General features: G+C 34.8%; 1 protein-coding gene across 1 annotated transcript in view; it reads left to right on the forward strand.

Annotated features, from left to right (window-relative positions):
* LOC149778295 (cyclic AMP-dependent transcription factor ATF-6 alpha-like) overlaps positions 1 to 19,490 on the forward strand; it is a 68,241-nt gene that overhangs the window by 26,033 nt on the left and 22,718 nt on the right. Inside the window, exons 3-10 of the mRNA XM_089939105.1 lie at positions 3,808 to 3,901; positions 4,665 to 4,780; positions 6,095 to 6,485; positions 8,765 to 8,988; positions 12,637 to 12,714; positions 14,778 to 14,885; positions 15,585 to 15,679; positions 17,682 to 17,921. Coding sequence (XP_089795231.1) covers positions 3,808 to 3,901; positions 4,665 to 4,780; positions 6,095 to 6,485; positions 8,765 to 8,988; positions 12,637 to 12,714; positions 14,778 to 14,885; positions 15,585 to 15,679; positions 17,682 to 17,921 — 1,346 coding nt within the window. The remainder of the gene's footprint in view (positions 1 to 3,807; positions 3,902 to 4,664; positions 4,781 to 6,094; positions 6,486 to 8,764; positions 8,989 to 12,636; positions 12,715 to 14,777; positions 14,886 to 15,584; positions 15,680 to 17,681; positions 17,922 to 19,490) is intronic.

The following is a 19,490-nucleotide window of genomic DNA, read 5'->3' on the forward strand; positions in this document are numbered from 1 at the left end:
TTAAATATTTGTATAGTTTATTTTGATGAAACTGCAGAAAAATGTTTTCATTCGTATGTAAATTTAAAAAGACAATTTTTGATTTGGGGGGGTACCCTTTAACTTGGGGTTAGTAACATTCATGAAATCTATCGATATTGGTTCGCATGAAAAAATTTAAATTTACAGTACCTTTTCCTGTAGTAGATATACTGCAAGTATGAACAGCCAACACAAAAATAATGAAGACATATTTCAGGGAAGCTAAATTAATTGCCAGGAACAGAGACAACCATGCCTGCTTATTGGCCATTGCCCATGTATTTTCTGTTGATTGTCAAAATTCCCATTCGCATATAAGCTGACCCCCAAACTGAACACTAAAAACACTAAACACTAAAAGCCGACTTACAACTCCGAGGAATCACAAGATGCACAAAGTAGGTTCTAAATGCATTTATTTAGGCAAACTTGTATTTAAAAAAATTACATGTATACTTATCTCGAGGTTGGCATGCAGGATTGTTAAAAAGAAATGGTATAATCTTGTTTGAAAAGTAATATAATTTTCTGTTTTCTTATTGTTTCTGCCTAATTTAGATTTGTGTATACTTCGATCAAACAGTGACAAGAATTTAGCAGTTGCAAGTTCCTGCAACACTACCTCTCCCTTTTGACTCTATTATTGTTTGTTTATGCATTATGGCATTGGACATTTTATATCATTGTACCGGTAATTATGTTTTTACTTTACTTTGAAATTGTAAATACCTAAACTCATTAAAATGTAATCCCAGTATGACAACACAACGAACAAACAATAAGGTTTGATTCAGCACTCGCAGTTAGGCTACTGAACGTATTTACATAATGGTGACACCACATGTACATTGTAGGTTTGATTACGTGCTGAATTAAGTACATCCTTTGGAGTCGATTCATGGACACCATTGTACTCAACTTTTCTGATATCTCCAAAATACAATAATATAGTTTTGGAAATATTGCATAGAAAATTATGCTAATACCGTAAAAGCTGAGTTGTAGTTTGCTTTGATGTAAGCGACTTTACACCATACCTGTCAACTTTCATGACAGGAGGGGAGAAAAAAAGCCTTGATTTTTGGGGTTGCTCCATGCCTACCTACCGATTTCATAATTACTTCTGATTTTTGCAGAGAACTCCTGATTATTACATTATGTCTTTGATTTTCATTTCTTCTAAACAAGAAAAGTCCTACATGCTCAGTTGTATCCCCTGTGAATTATTGTTGTAACGAAATAATTATTTCAGTATAAAGAATTCGCTTCTTCACTAAATAGAATGTTAAGTTTAAACATTATTCATGTAAGTTAATGATTTTTTTTACCTCTACAATAATAAAAATATAAACTAGAACAAAAAAATAAACCACAACAATAAAATTGTCCACAATTAATTTCAGTCCCAAGAATGATCACTATGAATGCTGTAACTCCATATGCTATAGCTCCATTCCTACAGAAGAAACTTACACGAGTGAACACCTGGCGTTTTTGTACCATATATACCTATGTTAAATTGGTATAGTTACCAGTCAAACTAAAATTGATTGATGTTGATCTTAGTTGATCTCTATGAGAATTTTAGCCTTTATTATTAGCACTCTTCGTGAACATGTAAATTATGATGGTTATATGCCTTGTAAAAATAGACATGCAAACCTTTTTAAAAATATTACCTCAATTTGTAGGATCGCATATATCATTGAAAATGAGTAACTTGTGAGTGTGTGATTCAACGTAAATGAAGCGGCTATTAAGGACTAGCTGAAATGTTATCCGGAAGAATGCAGTTTGGTTGAAACAATAAATAAAGCAAAATCTGCATCTATGTTTGGGAATAAGTAAGGATTTAAGTGACACTATGCACACTTTGCACTGTGTAATTATGGTACATTATAGTTCAGCATGGTCTCCCTGGTAAACTCGATCGGCCCACAAATTATGAAGTCTGTATTTACCTTTATTTAACTTCGTGTTGGAGAAATCAGAAAATATGCACATGCAGAATAATAACAAAATCAATCATAGTACTTTATAACAGTTTAAAAATTGTCAGGTCCCGGAAGTTACTTATTTTTACATGCCTATGTCTTAGGACATGGAAAAAAAATTGTGTCCCAAGATTTACAGCCATTGCAGTAGTCAACAAAAAAAACCTAAAAAGTGTCAAGTTTACACATTGACCCGCAGATAAGACGACCCCCCCTTCTTCCAGGCCTTTATTTTTTCCTAAATTATTTGGCTTATACATGAGTATATATGGTAATTGGATAAAGATTGCTATGAAGTTATTAAATGTTAAATTTATTAATTTTTTACCAAGCAAACTGTACAGATGCAGGGATGGTCCTGGCTTTTAAAAAGCTGTCGCCAAAAAAAATCGCCAACCTCAATATTTTGTCGCCAATTTTCAAAAAGTGTCGCCAGAACAAGTAGTGTACATTTTTTGAAGTGTTAATTTAGTCTATTAATGTAACAGGCAATGAAAATTACAAAAGATGGGTTAGTTAATACTCTAATTACAATAAACATTAACAAAATGTTACAACGTGTTATATGAAGAGCCGTCGCGATTTTAGGGCTGCCAACTTGTTGAATGCAGTTTCAAAGTCTAATTTTTCACATCTGTACATGCTGATTCTCATTAAATTCTCGAGAGATGAGATGCAGAGTTTATTTCTGATGTCAGTTTTTATGAGGTTCATCTTACTGAATCCACGTTCACAGTCTACAGTGCTGACAGGTGACAACAGTAGTCTCTCGGCAGCCCCCCCCCCCCGCCTTATGGCTAGCTTCACAAAGCTTGAAGTGAATTGCTTCCTAAATCCCAAGAATGATCACTGAATGCTGTATAAATTTTCTCGACAAGCAAACTAGGATCTCCATTCCCACGAATGAAACTTACATGAGTCAACACCTGGCAATATTGGACCGTATATATAAGCATAAATTCACACCCAATTTAGGGATTCTTCACTACTGTATTTTGAGAAATAAATAATTATTATTAATTATGCAAAACTTTTTTTTTTTTTTTTTTTTTTGTTGCTATTTCTTGTTGCAGAGTTGAAGTCTCTGCAGCCATAACACGGATTGATGGCAAAAGGAAAAGATCAATGAGTAAAATGCTGCACTGGCGACAGATATAATTGTGATTGAGATTTTTTCCATTTGCTTTGTATTTATACACAATAGTTGGTACTTCAAAGGTTATCAGTTTTCTATGAAGGTTCAGCAAAACTATTGTATTGGTATATGTAAAAAAACAAAACAAAGCAAACAACAGAAGGATTGGCCATTCAGTTAATTGTATCTGTTCTATTTGCGTCTTCAGAAGTCGGTCAGTTGTAGGTATAGTTCGATAGCATGATTGACTGTATCACAGTATACAGTACTCAGCCCAGATGTCAGCATAAGCAGATTATGATGTAACAATGCACAGTAAAGATGGGCTTGTCAATACGAACAAAGGATCGTTTGTGTAACAGATTGCATTGCTTAGTCAAGTTTGTGGCTTCCTTTCATTCTCCCTTTTAATTTATCCAGTCAAAATCCATGATTGTATGTACAAATTAAATAACCCAAAAGTCTGTCGCCAAAAAAATCGCCAGATGGGATATTTTTGTCGCCAGTAAGGAAAAAAAATCGCAATTTGCGACATTGGCGAAGCCCAGGATGACCCCTGTATCTTCTATCCATTAGGCAGCATAAAGTAAATGATTTCGCAATGTTATTGGTTGCTTTCTGATGATTTTAGTGTTGTCCAATATATCTATTTTCCAGATTCCTCTGTCAGATGATATGGCATGTTTCCATTCAGTGTCACATGATGACTTGCTAAACGACTGGAGTGACAGCTCAGACAGTGGTGTCAGTGGTAAGGGCATTATTGGTAACGACTTGCTCACTGAATTAAGTAACAGCTCAGACAGTGTTGTATGTGGTCACAAGGTTCTTGTGCCCTTCTTATTTTTAAGGAGGTCCTGCAATCCAACTGGAATTTGAATTCAATGAAAATATCCTGGAAACCTTGAAAATTACTTTTTGTAATAAAATGTCTTGGAATTTTATATTAAAATGCTAAACTAAAACTTTTGTCATAAAAAATGTTTTTTTTTCTTTCACTGCAAATTGGCAGTGAACAATTTTGTGCTGTGATAAAGTAAATAATCCTTGCAGTTAATTTTAAATTTTTATCTGATTTATGGAATAATTGTATCAGTTTATACTGGATTCTGTCTATCTATCTATCTATCTATTTATCTGTCTGTCTGTCTGTCTGTATCTGTCTATATCTATCATTCGATCGTTCATTTATTGATTCTTTAGACTTCAGATACATTTATAAGTAGATCCCAGTGGTGTAATTAATACACCCATTATAAATTGTTTTGTTGAAAGTTAATCCTTGAATTGCCATTGTGTTTTAGTCTAAAGTTAGATCATGTGAGCTGCTATAGCTACAGCAAATACGATACTTAATTTTTTTACAAAAATATTAAAATAGCATATTTGCCCAGTAAAGTGGAATGGGGTTGTCATAAAAAAAAAATTAGAGCACTTGATTGGACATCTAAATGATTGCTTTGTGAAATGATTAAGTTTTGAAATGATCAATTTTTGTTGTCTTCTTTTCTTAGGTCTGAATGGAAACACAGGTGTGCTGTCTCCCACGGTGCATATTAAGAGTGAACCTCAATCACCTGCATCAATTTCATATGCAGATGTTGCTGATTCAGAATCATTACCAATCCAGGTACGATTTTGTATCTTTCTCAGAAATTAGCAGGTTACACATTCTTTACGCATTAGTATGTGGGTTTTCTTTTGCCACCAGGAAAACAGTATATTATTATTTTGATATGCAAGATGGCAATTCATTTTATTCCTATACAGAAAATTTAGTTTTAGAAAACGTTGATATTGAGGAATTATCATTGTACATGTTATATGCTGAGGGAAATAAATCAGGTATTTTGTAATATTCCACATCAATTTAAAACCTGGTTGTTTGGGTCTATAACTGCTGCAGTGTTATATACCAACGTGAAGTAGTTTTATGAGTGTGTGTTATTACCAACCTGAAGTAATTTTATGAGTGGGGGAATAAATGCTGTGTTATATACCAACCTGGAGTAGTTTTTTGAGTGTGGGAATAAATGAATCACCAGTCAAACATATCGTAGCTATTTTACCAACTGCTAATTTATATAAGAATTGGGACTAAGATAACCCCATACCCAATAAAAATTATAATTGTTGTGCAAAAGATTTATTATAATCCGTAAGCTGTATGTTTCTAAAACATTAATTATTTTTATGTGATGTTTCAGTAATTTTGATGAAAAAGGGACAGCAAAGAAAAAGATAAGGAACAATGATGTGACTATTTTATATTCAAATACTTTTTTTTCCAACAAATTGTACTTTTAGTGGCCTGTCAGATAAAGCAATATAAATTCATGTTAGGGAGAGTTATCATTAATAATGATATCTTCTGAGTGACAAACTTTAAGATATTTTGATGCTTCGATTTGATTGGTGAACTGCAAACAGAACATGATTTTTTATTGGCATCCATAAGATTTCCATTAAGGCCTGTGAAGATCCGATTTTAATCAGATTGTGGGACAACTATATCTCTGGTAATATGTATATGTGTGTGTGTGTGTGTGTGTGTGTGTGTGTGTATATATATATATGACTTTAAAGGGTTTCTGTCTCCATGCTGATGGTGTTGCTCATTCGCTTTAATGACAAGGGAGGCAACTCATTTGCCCAAATGATTAGTCCTGATAGTAGTTAACCTCCCTTTTGCTAAGTTAGTAGACATTGCCTCTAAAGGAATCACCACAGTAGGTTCAGAATGAATTTTTCTTATGTCAGTGAAAGTTTTCTAGTGGCATATAAAGCAAACAATACAGTTATTGAAATATTGAGAGCAATAGATATATATGGTCATCAAAAGACAGTCAGTATTACTGGAATTCTGTTCTCCCATCTCTTTATTAGCATAACTTCAACTGACCAATGCATCAGTAGTCCCAATACTTTCTTTTTAATTTTTTAGGTAGCAAGTGACAGTCATCTACTACCCGAGACCCATTTTTTCGGCTCTACAATCCTAAATATAACACAAGAGTCTTCACCTTCATCCTCAGTCACATCAGTATCAACATCTTCCTTGTCATCACCTTTTTCATCACCAGTTTCATCACCCCTTCATTCATCACAGATAGAGTATCAGTATAATTATGTGCTGTCTCCAGACGATGTGAAGCCAACAGTTATTGTGAATCCTGTAATTACTGAGCCTCTACAGATAAAATCAGCAGTTGCTATAAATTCCATTCTGAATTCTAAGATCAAGATTCAACCCAAACCAGGAACAACTCCAGAACCAGCAGTATTGAATGTAGTTCAACAAGCACCTGTAGCAGCTGCAACCTCCCTCACAGCTGGTGAGACAATACTGCACATGTCATGCATTATTTCAGTTTACCTATTTTTTTTTAGCTTTACTGATCATTGTCATAGACTAGAAGAGCTCATGGGATGGTCATTTTTCCATCTACCATCATCCTTTGTCCATTAGCACATGTTTGTTATCACTACTCTGCCTACACTACTGATTGATTCCATGGTATTAGTTTTTCCTAAATGAAAATGGTCCTGCTTGGACAACAGTATGGACACCACTGTGGCCATCTTGAAAATCATGTTATTGTTAATTTTTGTGGATTAAAAGTCACATGGACACAAGGTTTTCACCAGAAGACTTCTTGTGATGCCAGATTGGTCTTGAATGGAAAGTTACATGGACACAAGGTTTTCACCAGAAGACTTTTTATGCTACCTTGCAAGACCTAAATTTGGAAATCTTGTTTCCACTGAAGATTATCAAGTATGGTTTCAACACTAGTCAGTTATTAGGAAGAAATGGTCTTATCTTGAGTTTCTGGAAATTTGTTAAGCCAGTAGAGTGTCAGTCCCTTGAGGCTTGAGTGTCAGTCCCTTAACGGACTCTTGTCTTCTACTATGTTTTCACTTGGATGTTAGTTTCTTGCTCATCATGTATGTCAAGTTAATTTTGTGCATTTGGATCCATTTTTACATTCAATTGCAGGTTCAGTAATGAAGCAAAATTTCATTTTGATGAATACTACTCATTACATCAAAAAGTAGGTAACAGTGACCTATACTGCAGGTTACAGCAGTCATTTTGAGTACCACTGTTCAGTTGAGGCGTCATGTTTTAGAGATTGACATTCCAATTTTATCTGTTCTTTTTGTTTATTTTGTATGCTACACAAGAGGGATACATGAAAGTGATACGTTGAGCAATTTGGATATCAATTTGTTGAACTGCTCCAGTGGCCTAGTGGCTCAAGTGTCCACCTGGATATGGGAGGTTGTGGGTTTAAACCCCAGCCAAGGCATACCAAAGACTCATAAAAGTTGTACTAATTGCAGCCTCGCTTGTCACTCAGCATTAAGAGAATAGTGGTAGGATTGGTCGACATTGTGTCAGAATAATGTCGCTGCATGGCACATGATGCTATATGTCTGGGGCATGATACTCTAGTGCTTGACATCACTATAAAGTGCCACACTGCAGACATTGTAGCGATATGACTTAAATTATTTTAAAGCTACGTAAAAAATTGAAATCATGCACACGCGCGCGCGCGCACACACACACACACATGTCTGGTTGGTCCTAGTGGTGCCACACAAGCTATCTTCATAATCTGGTTATTGCTACTCCTCAGTGCAAAGTCATATTGACATGGGGGGGGGGGGTTTTCTTGTAATATCTTGTTGGTCCTAAATAAAAACGGTATGACTCATACATCCATTTTGGCCACCACAATGGCCATCTTGAAAAATCTTGTGACTGTGTTCCTTGAATGGTCATATTGGCATGGAGTTTGCACATAATGATGTCTAGTTGGTATTAAATGAAAATGGTTCCAGATTGACCTCCAGTAATGGCTGCCACAATGCCTGTGTTGAAAATCTTGTGGTCACTACTTCTCTGAGATGACTGGTCAAATTGACATTATGGTTTCACCAAAAGACTTCTTATGATGTCATGTTGGTCCTAAATAGAAATGTTGCCATCCTGTTATCCAATATGGCTTGAAAATCTTGTCATTACTCTTCCAAAACACAAAGCCATATTAGCATAGGGTTGTCTTGTTCAGAATATAAATGGTGCTGATCTGAAGTCGAGTATGGTCAGCATGGTGGTCATCTTTAATATATTATCACTACTTCCAAATGGGTGTCATATCAGCATGCTTCTTTTTAGACTTCGTCTGACACCTAGTTGGTCCTAAATGAAATCTTGCCAGTCAAACATCCAGTATGGCTGCCATGATAGTCATCTTAAAAATATTTATCACTACAGAATGGATTGTCATATTGATATGGGGTTTTCACCAAAAGACTTCTATTGATGTCTACTTCATCCTGAATAAAAATAGTGCAAATCTGACATCCAGTATGTCAACCACAGTAGCGAATTTGAAAATCTTTTAATTGCTGAAGAATATTAGAGATACTTTCAGTTAAAAGGAAGAAATGGTCTTATCTTAAATTTATGGAAAAATTCTTTTTGGCCAGTAAAGTGTCAGTTCCTTAGAAGGACTCAAGTTTTTCTTATTAATGACATGGCCTTACGAGGGATTATTTTTGTTGTTGTAAGCTTTCATATTTTTACTTGCCTGTGTTTCAGAGCCAACCAAGCAGAAACATCTTGTAGTGACACCTGAGGAATTTGCTCGCTTGGTATCACAGGGTGTGTTGAGACCAAATCCACCCAACCAGGAAAAAGCAATCTCAGCCAAAACTTCACAAGTGGTATCAAATCCATCCCCAACCCCAGTCCCATCTCAGTCCCATCTTATGTCATCATCTACTAGCCTCCTATGGGGCAGGGAATCATTTTCAAATCCAGATGTAAGTAATAATAATAATAATAGTCGATTTTAATGATAAAGAATTAACCCTTGTACAGCTGAGTCAGTGCTAGGCCTTTAGAGATCACAAAGTTTGATTCTGTATTTATGATACATTTGATGCTGAAAAACCTGTCTCTATAGACTACTTTATTTTTGGGTTCCCATCAGTGCAGAGTCCTGTTTTAGACAAAATATACATGGGGCAACTTGTATTTAATGCTACTTACAACACTTACCAAATATTTTGCTAGTTTTTACTTTTCAGCACTACTAAAGATTTAAATCCTCAGGGCTCTGCAAACTGTACTAATGATTGATATCCAGTGTGCTCTCCAAACTGTATTAATGATTGATATCCATTAGGCTCTGCAAACTGTACTAATGATTATAATCCATTGGGCTTTACAAACTGTACTAATGATTGATATCCATGGGGTTCTGCAAAATGTACATACAAAGACACTCCTAATGATTGATTTCCAATGGGCTGTACAAACTGTACTAATGATTGATATCCATTGAGATCTACAGACAGTACTAATGATTGATATCCATTGTGCTCTGCAAACTGTACTAAGGATTGATATCCATTGTGCTCTGTAAACTGTACTGATTGTATTCCATTGTGCTCTGCAAACTATACTAATGATTGATATCCTTTAGGCTCTGCAAACTGTATTAATGATTGGTATCCATTGGGCTCTGCAAACTGTATTAATGATTGATATCCAGTGGGCTCAGCAAACTATACTAATGATTGATATCCATTGGGCTCTGCAAACTGTACTAATGATTGATATCCATTGGGTTCTACAAAATGTACATATAAAGACATTATTAATGATTGATTTCCATTGGGGTCTACATATTGTAGTAATGATTGATATCCATTGAGATCTACAAACTGTAGTAATGATTGATATCCATTGAGATCTACAAACTGTACTAATGATTGATATTCATTGTGATCTGCAAACTGTACTAATGATTGATATCCATTGAGATCTACAAACTGTTCTAATGATTGATATCCATTAGGCTCTACAAACTGTTGTTACAGAAGACAATACTAACAATGGATATCCATAGGGTTTTGCAGAAACTCATACTCATGAAATAGAACAAATTTATTATTTATACAATTCATAGTTCAGTTTCAACTTGCTGAATATTTTGCATATGCTTTTATGTTTCCCGTCAACCAGTATCAGTAATCAATAACATTATGATATACAGTGATAGCTGTTTGTAATAAGCTCCAAGACAGATGTTAAATGTTTGTGTTTAAATATAATTTTTTAAGAAAACAGGTGTGTGTGTGTGTGTGTGTGTGTGCATGTGTGCATGTGTGTGTGTGTGTGAGTTCACAGGGACTGATCTTTCTGCATATACCATGCTGGCAGATCTGGGTCTGTATGGTTTATTAGGAGTAATCAGTACAACAAGCAACATAGACCATCACCTGCTGGCACAGTATGCAACAGATCAGGGTCTTTGTTGTTTGGAGCTGGAAATAGTTTCTTTAACAAATTTGTAAATGTAAGTACTCAGAACAGAAGTTATTAGCAGGCCGATCTTCTACCAACAGCACTTTAAAAAAACTTACAACATGTATACAGGACAGCTCTGGCCACATTGTTATTGCCGACTAATTGCTGACACTTTGATTTGTGCTGTCTCAGCCAGATTGGGTAGTTACGGTCAGAGAGTTAATATGGCTCTTCAGGTGGTAGCAGGCACCACTCATCGGATGGTTATATACTTTATACATAACAAAGTAAAAGTGCATTACAACATCAGTTGAGGAATAGATTCCAAACTCATGTCTGCATTCATATTGCTACATTAGCAACTTTAAAAGTTGTTGAGACTTAAAAACGATAAATGTAAAGATAAAGTCAGCCTTAGTTGTGCTGAAATGAGCTTGTCAAATCTGCAATGGCTTTGTGAAAAGCCTATTTTAGTTTGGACAGTTATTACATAATTTGTATGGATCAACAGATGTAGCCATTGTAAAACATGTACAGCATTAGAAAAATACAGGATCATCAGTGATCGTAATCTGTTCTTGCTTTGGGTTAAATGCATTTTCTTTGCACAAGATAGGCAGTGGCCAGTTTAACTGATGGAGGATGAACCCGGAAAAACTAAAGTAAGAACCATTAACCCACAGGAGGCTACCAGAAACCTGTCTCACATACCCACATTTGCCAAGCCTGAGACTCAGACCCATGTGAACAGAGGTGAGGTGGCAGTGATCAGTAAAAGTTAACTTTTTAAAGCACTCTGCCACCCAAGGCCCCGATTGTCATTGATAGAGATCCTGATCCTGTTCTGTATCTTGTTAATACAAAACTTTGCTTCCAAATATTTTTACCAGATTTAGCAAAAGGAAATAAAATTATTTGTAAATTCATCAAGTCTGTCCAGTAAAAAATCATTTTATTATTAAATGAAAACAAAATAACTCAACATAGTTTCTCTAAATGGTACCAGGACTTAACAATCGATGACCACTCCAATGCCCTAGTGGTTAGAGCATCGACCTCGGATGAGGGAGGTCGCAGGTTTGAACCCTGGCTAAGTTATACCAAAGACTTACAAAAATGGTACTAACAGTTGCCTTGCTAGGTGCTCAGCATTAAGAGGTTAGTGTTAGGACTGGTTGGCCTGATGTCAGGATAATGTGACTGGGTGGGACATGATACTGCATGTCTGCGGCATGTTGCCCCACTGCTAGACATCACTATAAAAACTGCCACACTGCAGAAATCATTGCGATATGACTGAAAAATTGTTAATACTACATTAAAAATCTTTATCACACACACACTTAGAATAAAACTTTAACAAGTGATGAATTCCATTCAACAAGTTATTTTTCATAAATCATTGTTCCAATCCAAGTAGATGCTGTCTTAGAGAAGGATATGACAAAGGCTTTATAAATACACAGTATTATAAGAAGGAAACGAAGGTAAATGGATTTGAACAGTGACTTGGAGGCCAGGAAATATGGTATAAACAGTAAAAGCCCTTTAACAATGACTGCAAGACCAGCAAACATGGTGAGACTGTACCAGCCTTTTAACAGTGACTGTGAGGCCAGGCAATGTATAGAGACAGTACCAACCTTTTAACACTGACTGTGAGGCCAGGCAATGTGTAGAGACAGTACCAGTCTTTTAATAGTGGCTGTGAGGCCAGGCAATGTGTAGAGACAGTACCAGTCTTTTAATAGTGACTGCAAGGCTAGGAAACAATGAGAGATAGTACTGGCCTTTTAACAGTGCCTATGAGACCAGGCAGCATGGAGACAGTAATGGTCCTTAAGCAGTAACTTTGAAACCAGGCAATATGTGGAGATAGGGTTTATAAAATTCCAAATAGTGAAATTCACCGGCTGACCTGACAGAAGCAGATGATGACCTTTAGTTAACAGTTGTGATATTAAAACTGACCTGTTTTAAAATAATTTTTAATTTGCCTTAATTCAAAACTCCACCTTTGCCATCTTTAGCCTTTAGTTTCCCAATGAAATCCAAGTCCATTAGAAATGTTTTCCACTGCAACTTTATTGTGCTGATGGGCAGTAAAAACGTTTTTGCATATTCTTACAAACTTTACATAGTTATCTTTTTTTTAGCTGAAGACTCAAAAGCGACAGCAGCGAATGATAAAGAACAGAGAGTCTGCGAGCCTGTCAAGGAAAAAGAAAAAAGAGGTATGGACAGGAAGGCTTTATATTACATTTTGCTCCAATTGCAAATAAAAATAAAAATGTTATACTAGGCACGGTTTGGGGGGAAATAAGTGGGTATATTAGTCTCATCTCTGTGTCCATTTGTCTGTCATTTCTTCCAAAGAATTTTTTTTTTTACTGTCAATGATGCAGTGGTCAGACTTGATGATGACATCCCTGTGGAGTATAGATTTGCAGGAAGGCTTCCAAATTCCAATGTGACCCCTAAATACTGGGTGACAGGAAGGGTCAGCAATTAGGACATTACACATGTCTTCATTGTCTGAAATTGATAGTCTTTGAGATTATTCTATCAAAGACTGGATTTGTATCCTCTGACAAACAACACAGTAGGGTCAAAGATGAAAAAATGTCTGAAAACCAAATGGTATGTTCCCTATCAATCCAAACATGTTATTACACACTGAGTTATAGTTAAAAGCGATGGTATGAGATTTCTAAATAGGGCTTTAGATTTGCAATTCTTATGTTACATGTTTAAACAGTGACAAAGAAAGAGTGAAAACAAGTTTTGAAAAATTTAACAAATAATTTATTTCCCTGGAAAAACAATGTAAAAATGAAAAAATAAGAACTTGCAGTTTTAAGAAATCAAATTCAGGAATAATCCATGAATTAAATTTTAGAAGTCCTAGTAATAATAATGCCCGGATGAGGGTCACGTGATCATCTTCCAAAACAGTTTAGAAGCTATCTACATGTCTAAGGTCATGTATTCCAGTGCATCCTCGATCTTGCTCAGTGTATCCCACAAAAAAAATAAATAAAAGAAGTTGTTGTTTACTTAATTCTCAATCAAGGCCAGGAACTAGGTCAGCAAAAAGATACAAAGTTCTATTTTTTTAGGTGTTTTCAACTAAACAGTCAGGTCAGACTAATTTCTGGAAAATATCAAATTCCTAGTAAACAAAATTACATTACTTTGTAATGAAATTAAAATAAAAATATTTTAAAACTTACAAACAATTAAATTAAATAAAATATAAATTAAATCAAATATACATAATATAATAAGGTTTCATGCATCTGCTGGGACTCTTGGGTCTTTGTGGACCAGAAGTCTGATTGGTTATAAAATAGGACACCATGTGTTTTTTTATATCTTGAGGGCTTTGACATGGACCAGATTTTTTTTCTTGTATTTCACACCGAGTTTCCTATGTCAGTGGTTACAGGTTTAAAAAAATGTTATGTCTTTAAACCATTTTGTAATGGGCTTCATTTTGAAGTTTAATAAAAATGATTAATATAGACTAGCTTTTATGCCTTTTGAATCAGTGAACACCCATTGCAATGATACAATTGTAAATTAAAAATATGTGATAATGATAAAGCATGTGGAGGTTTCTAATAACATTTGTATACTCTTTATGAGAATGCTTAGAATCAAAATGAAATGAGACCTTAATAAAACTGCACTCTGTAATTATTTGTACTAAGGTTACTCTTAATTTGAAAATAAATAGTTTTGAAAAGCAGATACATTTCAATTGATATGATGTAGCTTAAAATGAAAAATTCTGGATCTAATTAAAATATGGTGTCTAGTCCCTACTGGATAATTGGGCTGAAGGTGTCTAGTCCATATTGGATAATTTGGCAGAAGGTGTCTTGTCAGTATTTGATAATTTGGCAGAAGGTGTCTTGTCAGTTTTGGATAATTTGGCGGAAGGTGTCTTGTCCATATTGAATAATTGAACTACTGAAGTCCCAGATTTCAAAGAAAAGAACATATTGCTAATTTTAATGTTAAAGGAAATGAGAAGAAATAAAATCATTGCACAGCAATGGGACAAAATATTGGACAGCAAGAATGTTATTGCTCTTTATGAGATGAGTACCCAAGGGGAATAAGCCTTGATGGACAAATTTATAAGAAATACCATTTAAAAACCAGCATGGTGGAAGAGTCAGTATAGCCCCATTCATGTTGCTAGAATAAATATAAATAGTGTTGAGAGTCAGGTTATGGAGGGACTTTTTCAGAAAATTTCACTACACAATGATGCATGAATCAATTTCAGTATTTGCAGTGCCTGGAAGCCAGATTGCAGGAATCGGCAACTGAAAACCAGTCTCTTAAGGAAGAAAATGAGGCTTTAAAGAGAAAATTGGATGCACTACAGACAGAGGTTTGTACATTATAATTTTGCCGTATACATGGGTGAATTATGCTGTATTTATCTGTGTGAAAAATACATCCATGAGGAAAACTATTGATCTGGATCCATCATTACATATGTACTGTTTGTTGATCAGTCATTATATAATGTGCTGTAGATGGTCATTATATAACGTACTCAAAATTAGTTATTACATAATGTAATGCAAATCAGTCATTACATAACATACTATAAATCAGTCATTACATAATGTAATGTCGATCCCAGATTAAACTTTTAACCCTAGATTGAAAAAGAAATGCATTTTTTTTCAGTAACTTTGTAAAACATGAACAGTCATACATCTACTTTTCTTTTTAGGAGCACTTTGTTATTTGAAGTGTTGACCTCTATTGTGTAAACCCTAAACAAATTGTTCTGTGGTTTTTATTTTTTTTTTAATTTTAGTCCATTTAATATTTTATCTCTCTAAATGCATATTGTTTTCATTAATAGGATTTACTCATAATAAGAAATCATTTATAAAACAATTCTGCAGATTAGAAAAAAGGATGATAAAATTGTTGTGTGCCAAATGTAGAAATTTTGATTTATAGTAGGTCAGACATTGATGTTGAAAACCGTTTTGAAGTGTTAGATATGTTATAATTACCTTCTGTTCTGATTTGACTTTCTTGAATGTTTTCACCATGTTATTTTCCTTTTCAGAATGAAAAGCTCAAGAAAGTATTCCTTACCCCAGTTAAGACTACATTTGTCCTTGCAGTTGTATTTTTGTTTGGCATCAACTTAGCACCATGGAGGTAATGTTTTTCATATTGACAGGTTGATTGACAGGATGACAGGTTGATTGACAGGTTGACAGGTTGATTGACTCAATTCACATCAGCATTTCCATTCTCACACTTCAGTACATAATTAGGGCCCTGCATTGAGATGTGGAATCTTAGAATAATCAAATATCTGTACTTATATTCACACTTCTTATAATTACCAAAGATCTACAACATTTTTACATAATTTGATGCCATTTGGTCAGTGAATTCCCCATTGCACATAACTGTGCCTTTTTCAGGTCCAATTTTGACAGAGCTAGAGCCCTTTATAAGGGTTTCATCTTTTTAGGTCCAGTTTTAACAGGTGCTCTTTTTATAAATTGTAAATCTTCAATACAGCAGACCCTTGTAACCAGAATAGCTCAGCAACATAGTGAGATACATTTTGTTGTGTAAATTCTGTCATTGACCTAGATATGCCTTTTAGGGGTTTTGTCTTGTCAGCTTAAATTTGGATCGAGTCAAGGCCCTTAATATTTCACTTCATATCTTTCCATTGCATGCATGGATACACACATACAGACAGATAGATATACACATGTATGGGTAGAAATACTTGTATCTGCATAACAAGTTACATCATAGGTATCATCTTGTCTTGCATAGTAAGACATGGACCCTGATATTTATGTTTTGGGGTCAAGGTCTTACTGTTAAAATAACGGCACTGTCTAGTGTGTTCTGATGTCGATTAACATTGGAATTATAAGCAAAATTTTCAGGATTATCTCACACACTCAGCAGTCTAAATCGATGCTTTTTTTACAAATTAAAGTAATAATTTTTTAGGCAGACATTACGTACTCTGATGTCTTTTTTCTAATAAATCCATTTCTGACACAAGCAAATGGACATGTTTTCAAGTTTCCTTGGCCTACATTTCATCTGGCTGTGATCTGCACAATTGGTTACAAGAATGATCAGAATCGTGAATGAAATGAAGCTATTTAAAAATATTCATCAATATTAATATATTTTTATTAGTTTCCTTAAAGAAACATTCTTAAATTTCATCAGATTTTGGTACACCTGGCTTCCATCGCAATCTTGATATCTATAGGCAAAGTTTTCTTTCTTAATTTACAATGTATAGTAATGAATAATATATATGACAGATAGTTCGTGCAGTACTGAACATTTGGTTACATTATGTACATGTAACCCTCAACTTCAAAAGTGAGTGGAAATACTGGAACATAAATTTCTTCTTACAGTAATTTCCCAGTCTTAGTTTTTATTTTAATTTTCATGCTTTTGACATCAGTTTGTATCTTTGATTGACAAAAGAGTGTAAATACATATATACAGTCAAAACCGTCTGAAATCCCTCTCTGGGAAATGATTGTTGTTGTAGGGTTTTGTGCCATTTTTCAGCACAAGATAGGCTATACATGGCAGCCAGCATAAGTGGTGGAGGAAGAAACCGGGAAAACCCCGGAAAGAACCACTGACCCAAGAAAAGCTACTGGCAAGCTTTCTCATGTACCTACATTAGCTGAGCCCAAGACTCGAAGCCACACAGAGGTGAGATGGCAGTGATCCATAACAGTGAGTGCTTTAGCCCCCTCAGGGCCCCTTGGGAAATGGAAAAATGGCTCCTTTTCTGCAAATGGATGGCTAATTGAGCTTAATTAAAAAATAATTTGGTTTAAGGACCTTATCAAGGCAGCAGTTTAAGAAAAGCTATTGGTTCATTCAAGCTAAATGTTAAGAATGTACTTTATTCATTATTCCATCCAGAACAAATGCTATGATAAAATTGTGTAAGACTTCAAAAATTAATCAGCACACAAAAAACAATCAGTAAATTAATATTTTAAATGACTGTTTGCTGTATTAATAAATTTGAAAATGGAATGAATAGGTAAAGAAATAAATGTATCATAACATTTAAAGTACTATCAATGTTTCACTGCTAAATAAGTAATGAAAATTTGAATAGTTCAGAAAGTTTATATTTGCATTTTAGTGGCTTACTGAATGGTGACCATGCTCATATCACAGAAGCAGGACACCCAGTATACCGCACTGGGAGACATCTGATGGCCACAGAGGAAGAATCTAGGGGCAACAGGATGCTGTCAAATAGTGCACTAGACAGGTTACAGCAAATGATTATGGAAAGCTCCATGAATTTTGGTATAGATGATGGCAAATCACGGATCACACTACAGTGTCCGACTTATTTCAACAAGACAGAGTCCATGAGGTAATGTTTATTTGCGCGAATTTGCAGACAGATAATCTGAACATGCATAGCAAAATTTTCTTTGTTTCACAAGGACTTGCAAATACTTTCTTTGTGTCTGACATGGACACATATTAGTCAAGTGTGCCACATGGAAACATTGTATTTTTGTCTCACATGGATACACTGATATTGTTTTTTGTCTGATATGGATACACACATTTTCTGTCTCACGGGAGATATAATGATGTTATGGCTGATATGGATTTAAATATTGCCTTGGCATTTCACATGGATATGAATTTGTCTCAGAGGGATACACATTGTTTTTCTGCTTACATGTATATATATTGTAATGGTTTTTGGCCGTTAAGTACTTTATTTCTCTATCACTTTTTTATTATACGACAACCCTAGGCACCACTGACACTTTATTTGGTAAAGACTCCTTATGCAATAAACTTGATTAAAAGCACGACAGAGTCATACTTTTGTATGCATGCTACACATATTTATTCAAGATGTAAGATTCAAATACATTATATGGCAATTGTAATGGATATCCAGCAATCACGTAGATTCCCGGAATCGCATTGAAATGATGAAGATGAAAACTTTGGCATCAGGTCTAGCATTCGGGTATCCTTCCCACACCGTTGACCTATATCCTTACTTGCAGTCACTGGTACACAGAGGAAAATATCACCAACTTTCTTTATCTATGTGACTTGACTCCTACTCACCATATTGTTACTTACTGGCTGTGAAAACGGGGTGGGGGGGGGCAGGGTTTACTATTGAGAAGATTGTCTTTTTCATATAATACACTATCTTAGGAAGAAAGCGACTTTTATCACTTAGGAGTCTAGTAGATAATGTTGACTTGAATCAATGGGACTGCAGTAGATCAAAGGAGACAACTTGTCATGTGACTGTCTCAACAGAAAAGAGTTGTTTCCCTTAGATGTGTCTGAACTGATGCCTTCTTGAAGTTGGATGTGGTGGTGGTGGTGGTGGGATTATGTCTGCCTGATGAACACATGTACTTTCATCAGATTGAGAGTTTTAAGAATGTGTGATATTTGAAGATAGATATATACATTCAATGATCACACATACATTTATAGAATTGAATAAGTGTGATATGAGGAGATAATTATTTTCATCCAATAATCACACAATGTATACTTGTAAAAGCGTGGTATGTGAAGAGAAAATAAGCTCGTTCAATGACCACGCACAATTAATATTAGCAAAAGTGTGATATCTGAAGAGAAATTGGACTCATTCAATAACCACACACAATTAATTAGAACGGGGTGATATGTGGTGAGAAAACGTCACCAAGTGATCACCTATATATAAATATTTCAAACTCATGAAAATGGATCCTTGATGAAATATTAGAAGTGAAGAAATTGTTATTTTAGAATACTAAGAGGTTTAAGTTCTACTTTAAATACTGAAATTATAACATTAACTATGTGTTTCTTAGCATTCTTTAACATACGAAATTGTTAATGCATTGAATATACTTTTATAAGGACCTAAAATAAAGTGAAGTAGACACCCATGTCTTGCTATATTGAC

This window comes from Sinohyriopsis cumingii, chromosome 17 (genome assembly GCF_028554795.1).
Source record: "Sinohyriopsis cumingii isolate HCF-2022 chromosome 17, ASM2855479v2, whole genome shotgun sequence".
Classification (NCBI taxonomy): Eukaryota; Metazoa; Mollusca; class Bivalvia; order Unionida; family Unionidae; genus Sinohyriopsis; species Sinohyriopsis cumingii.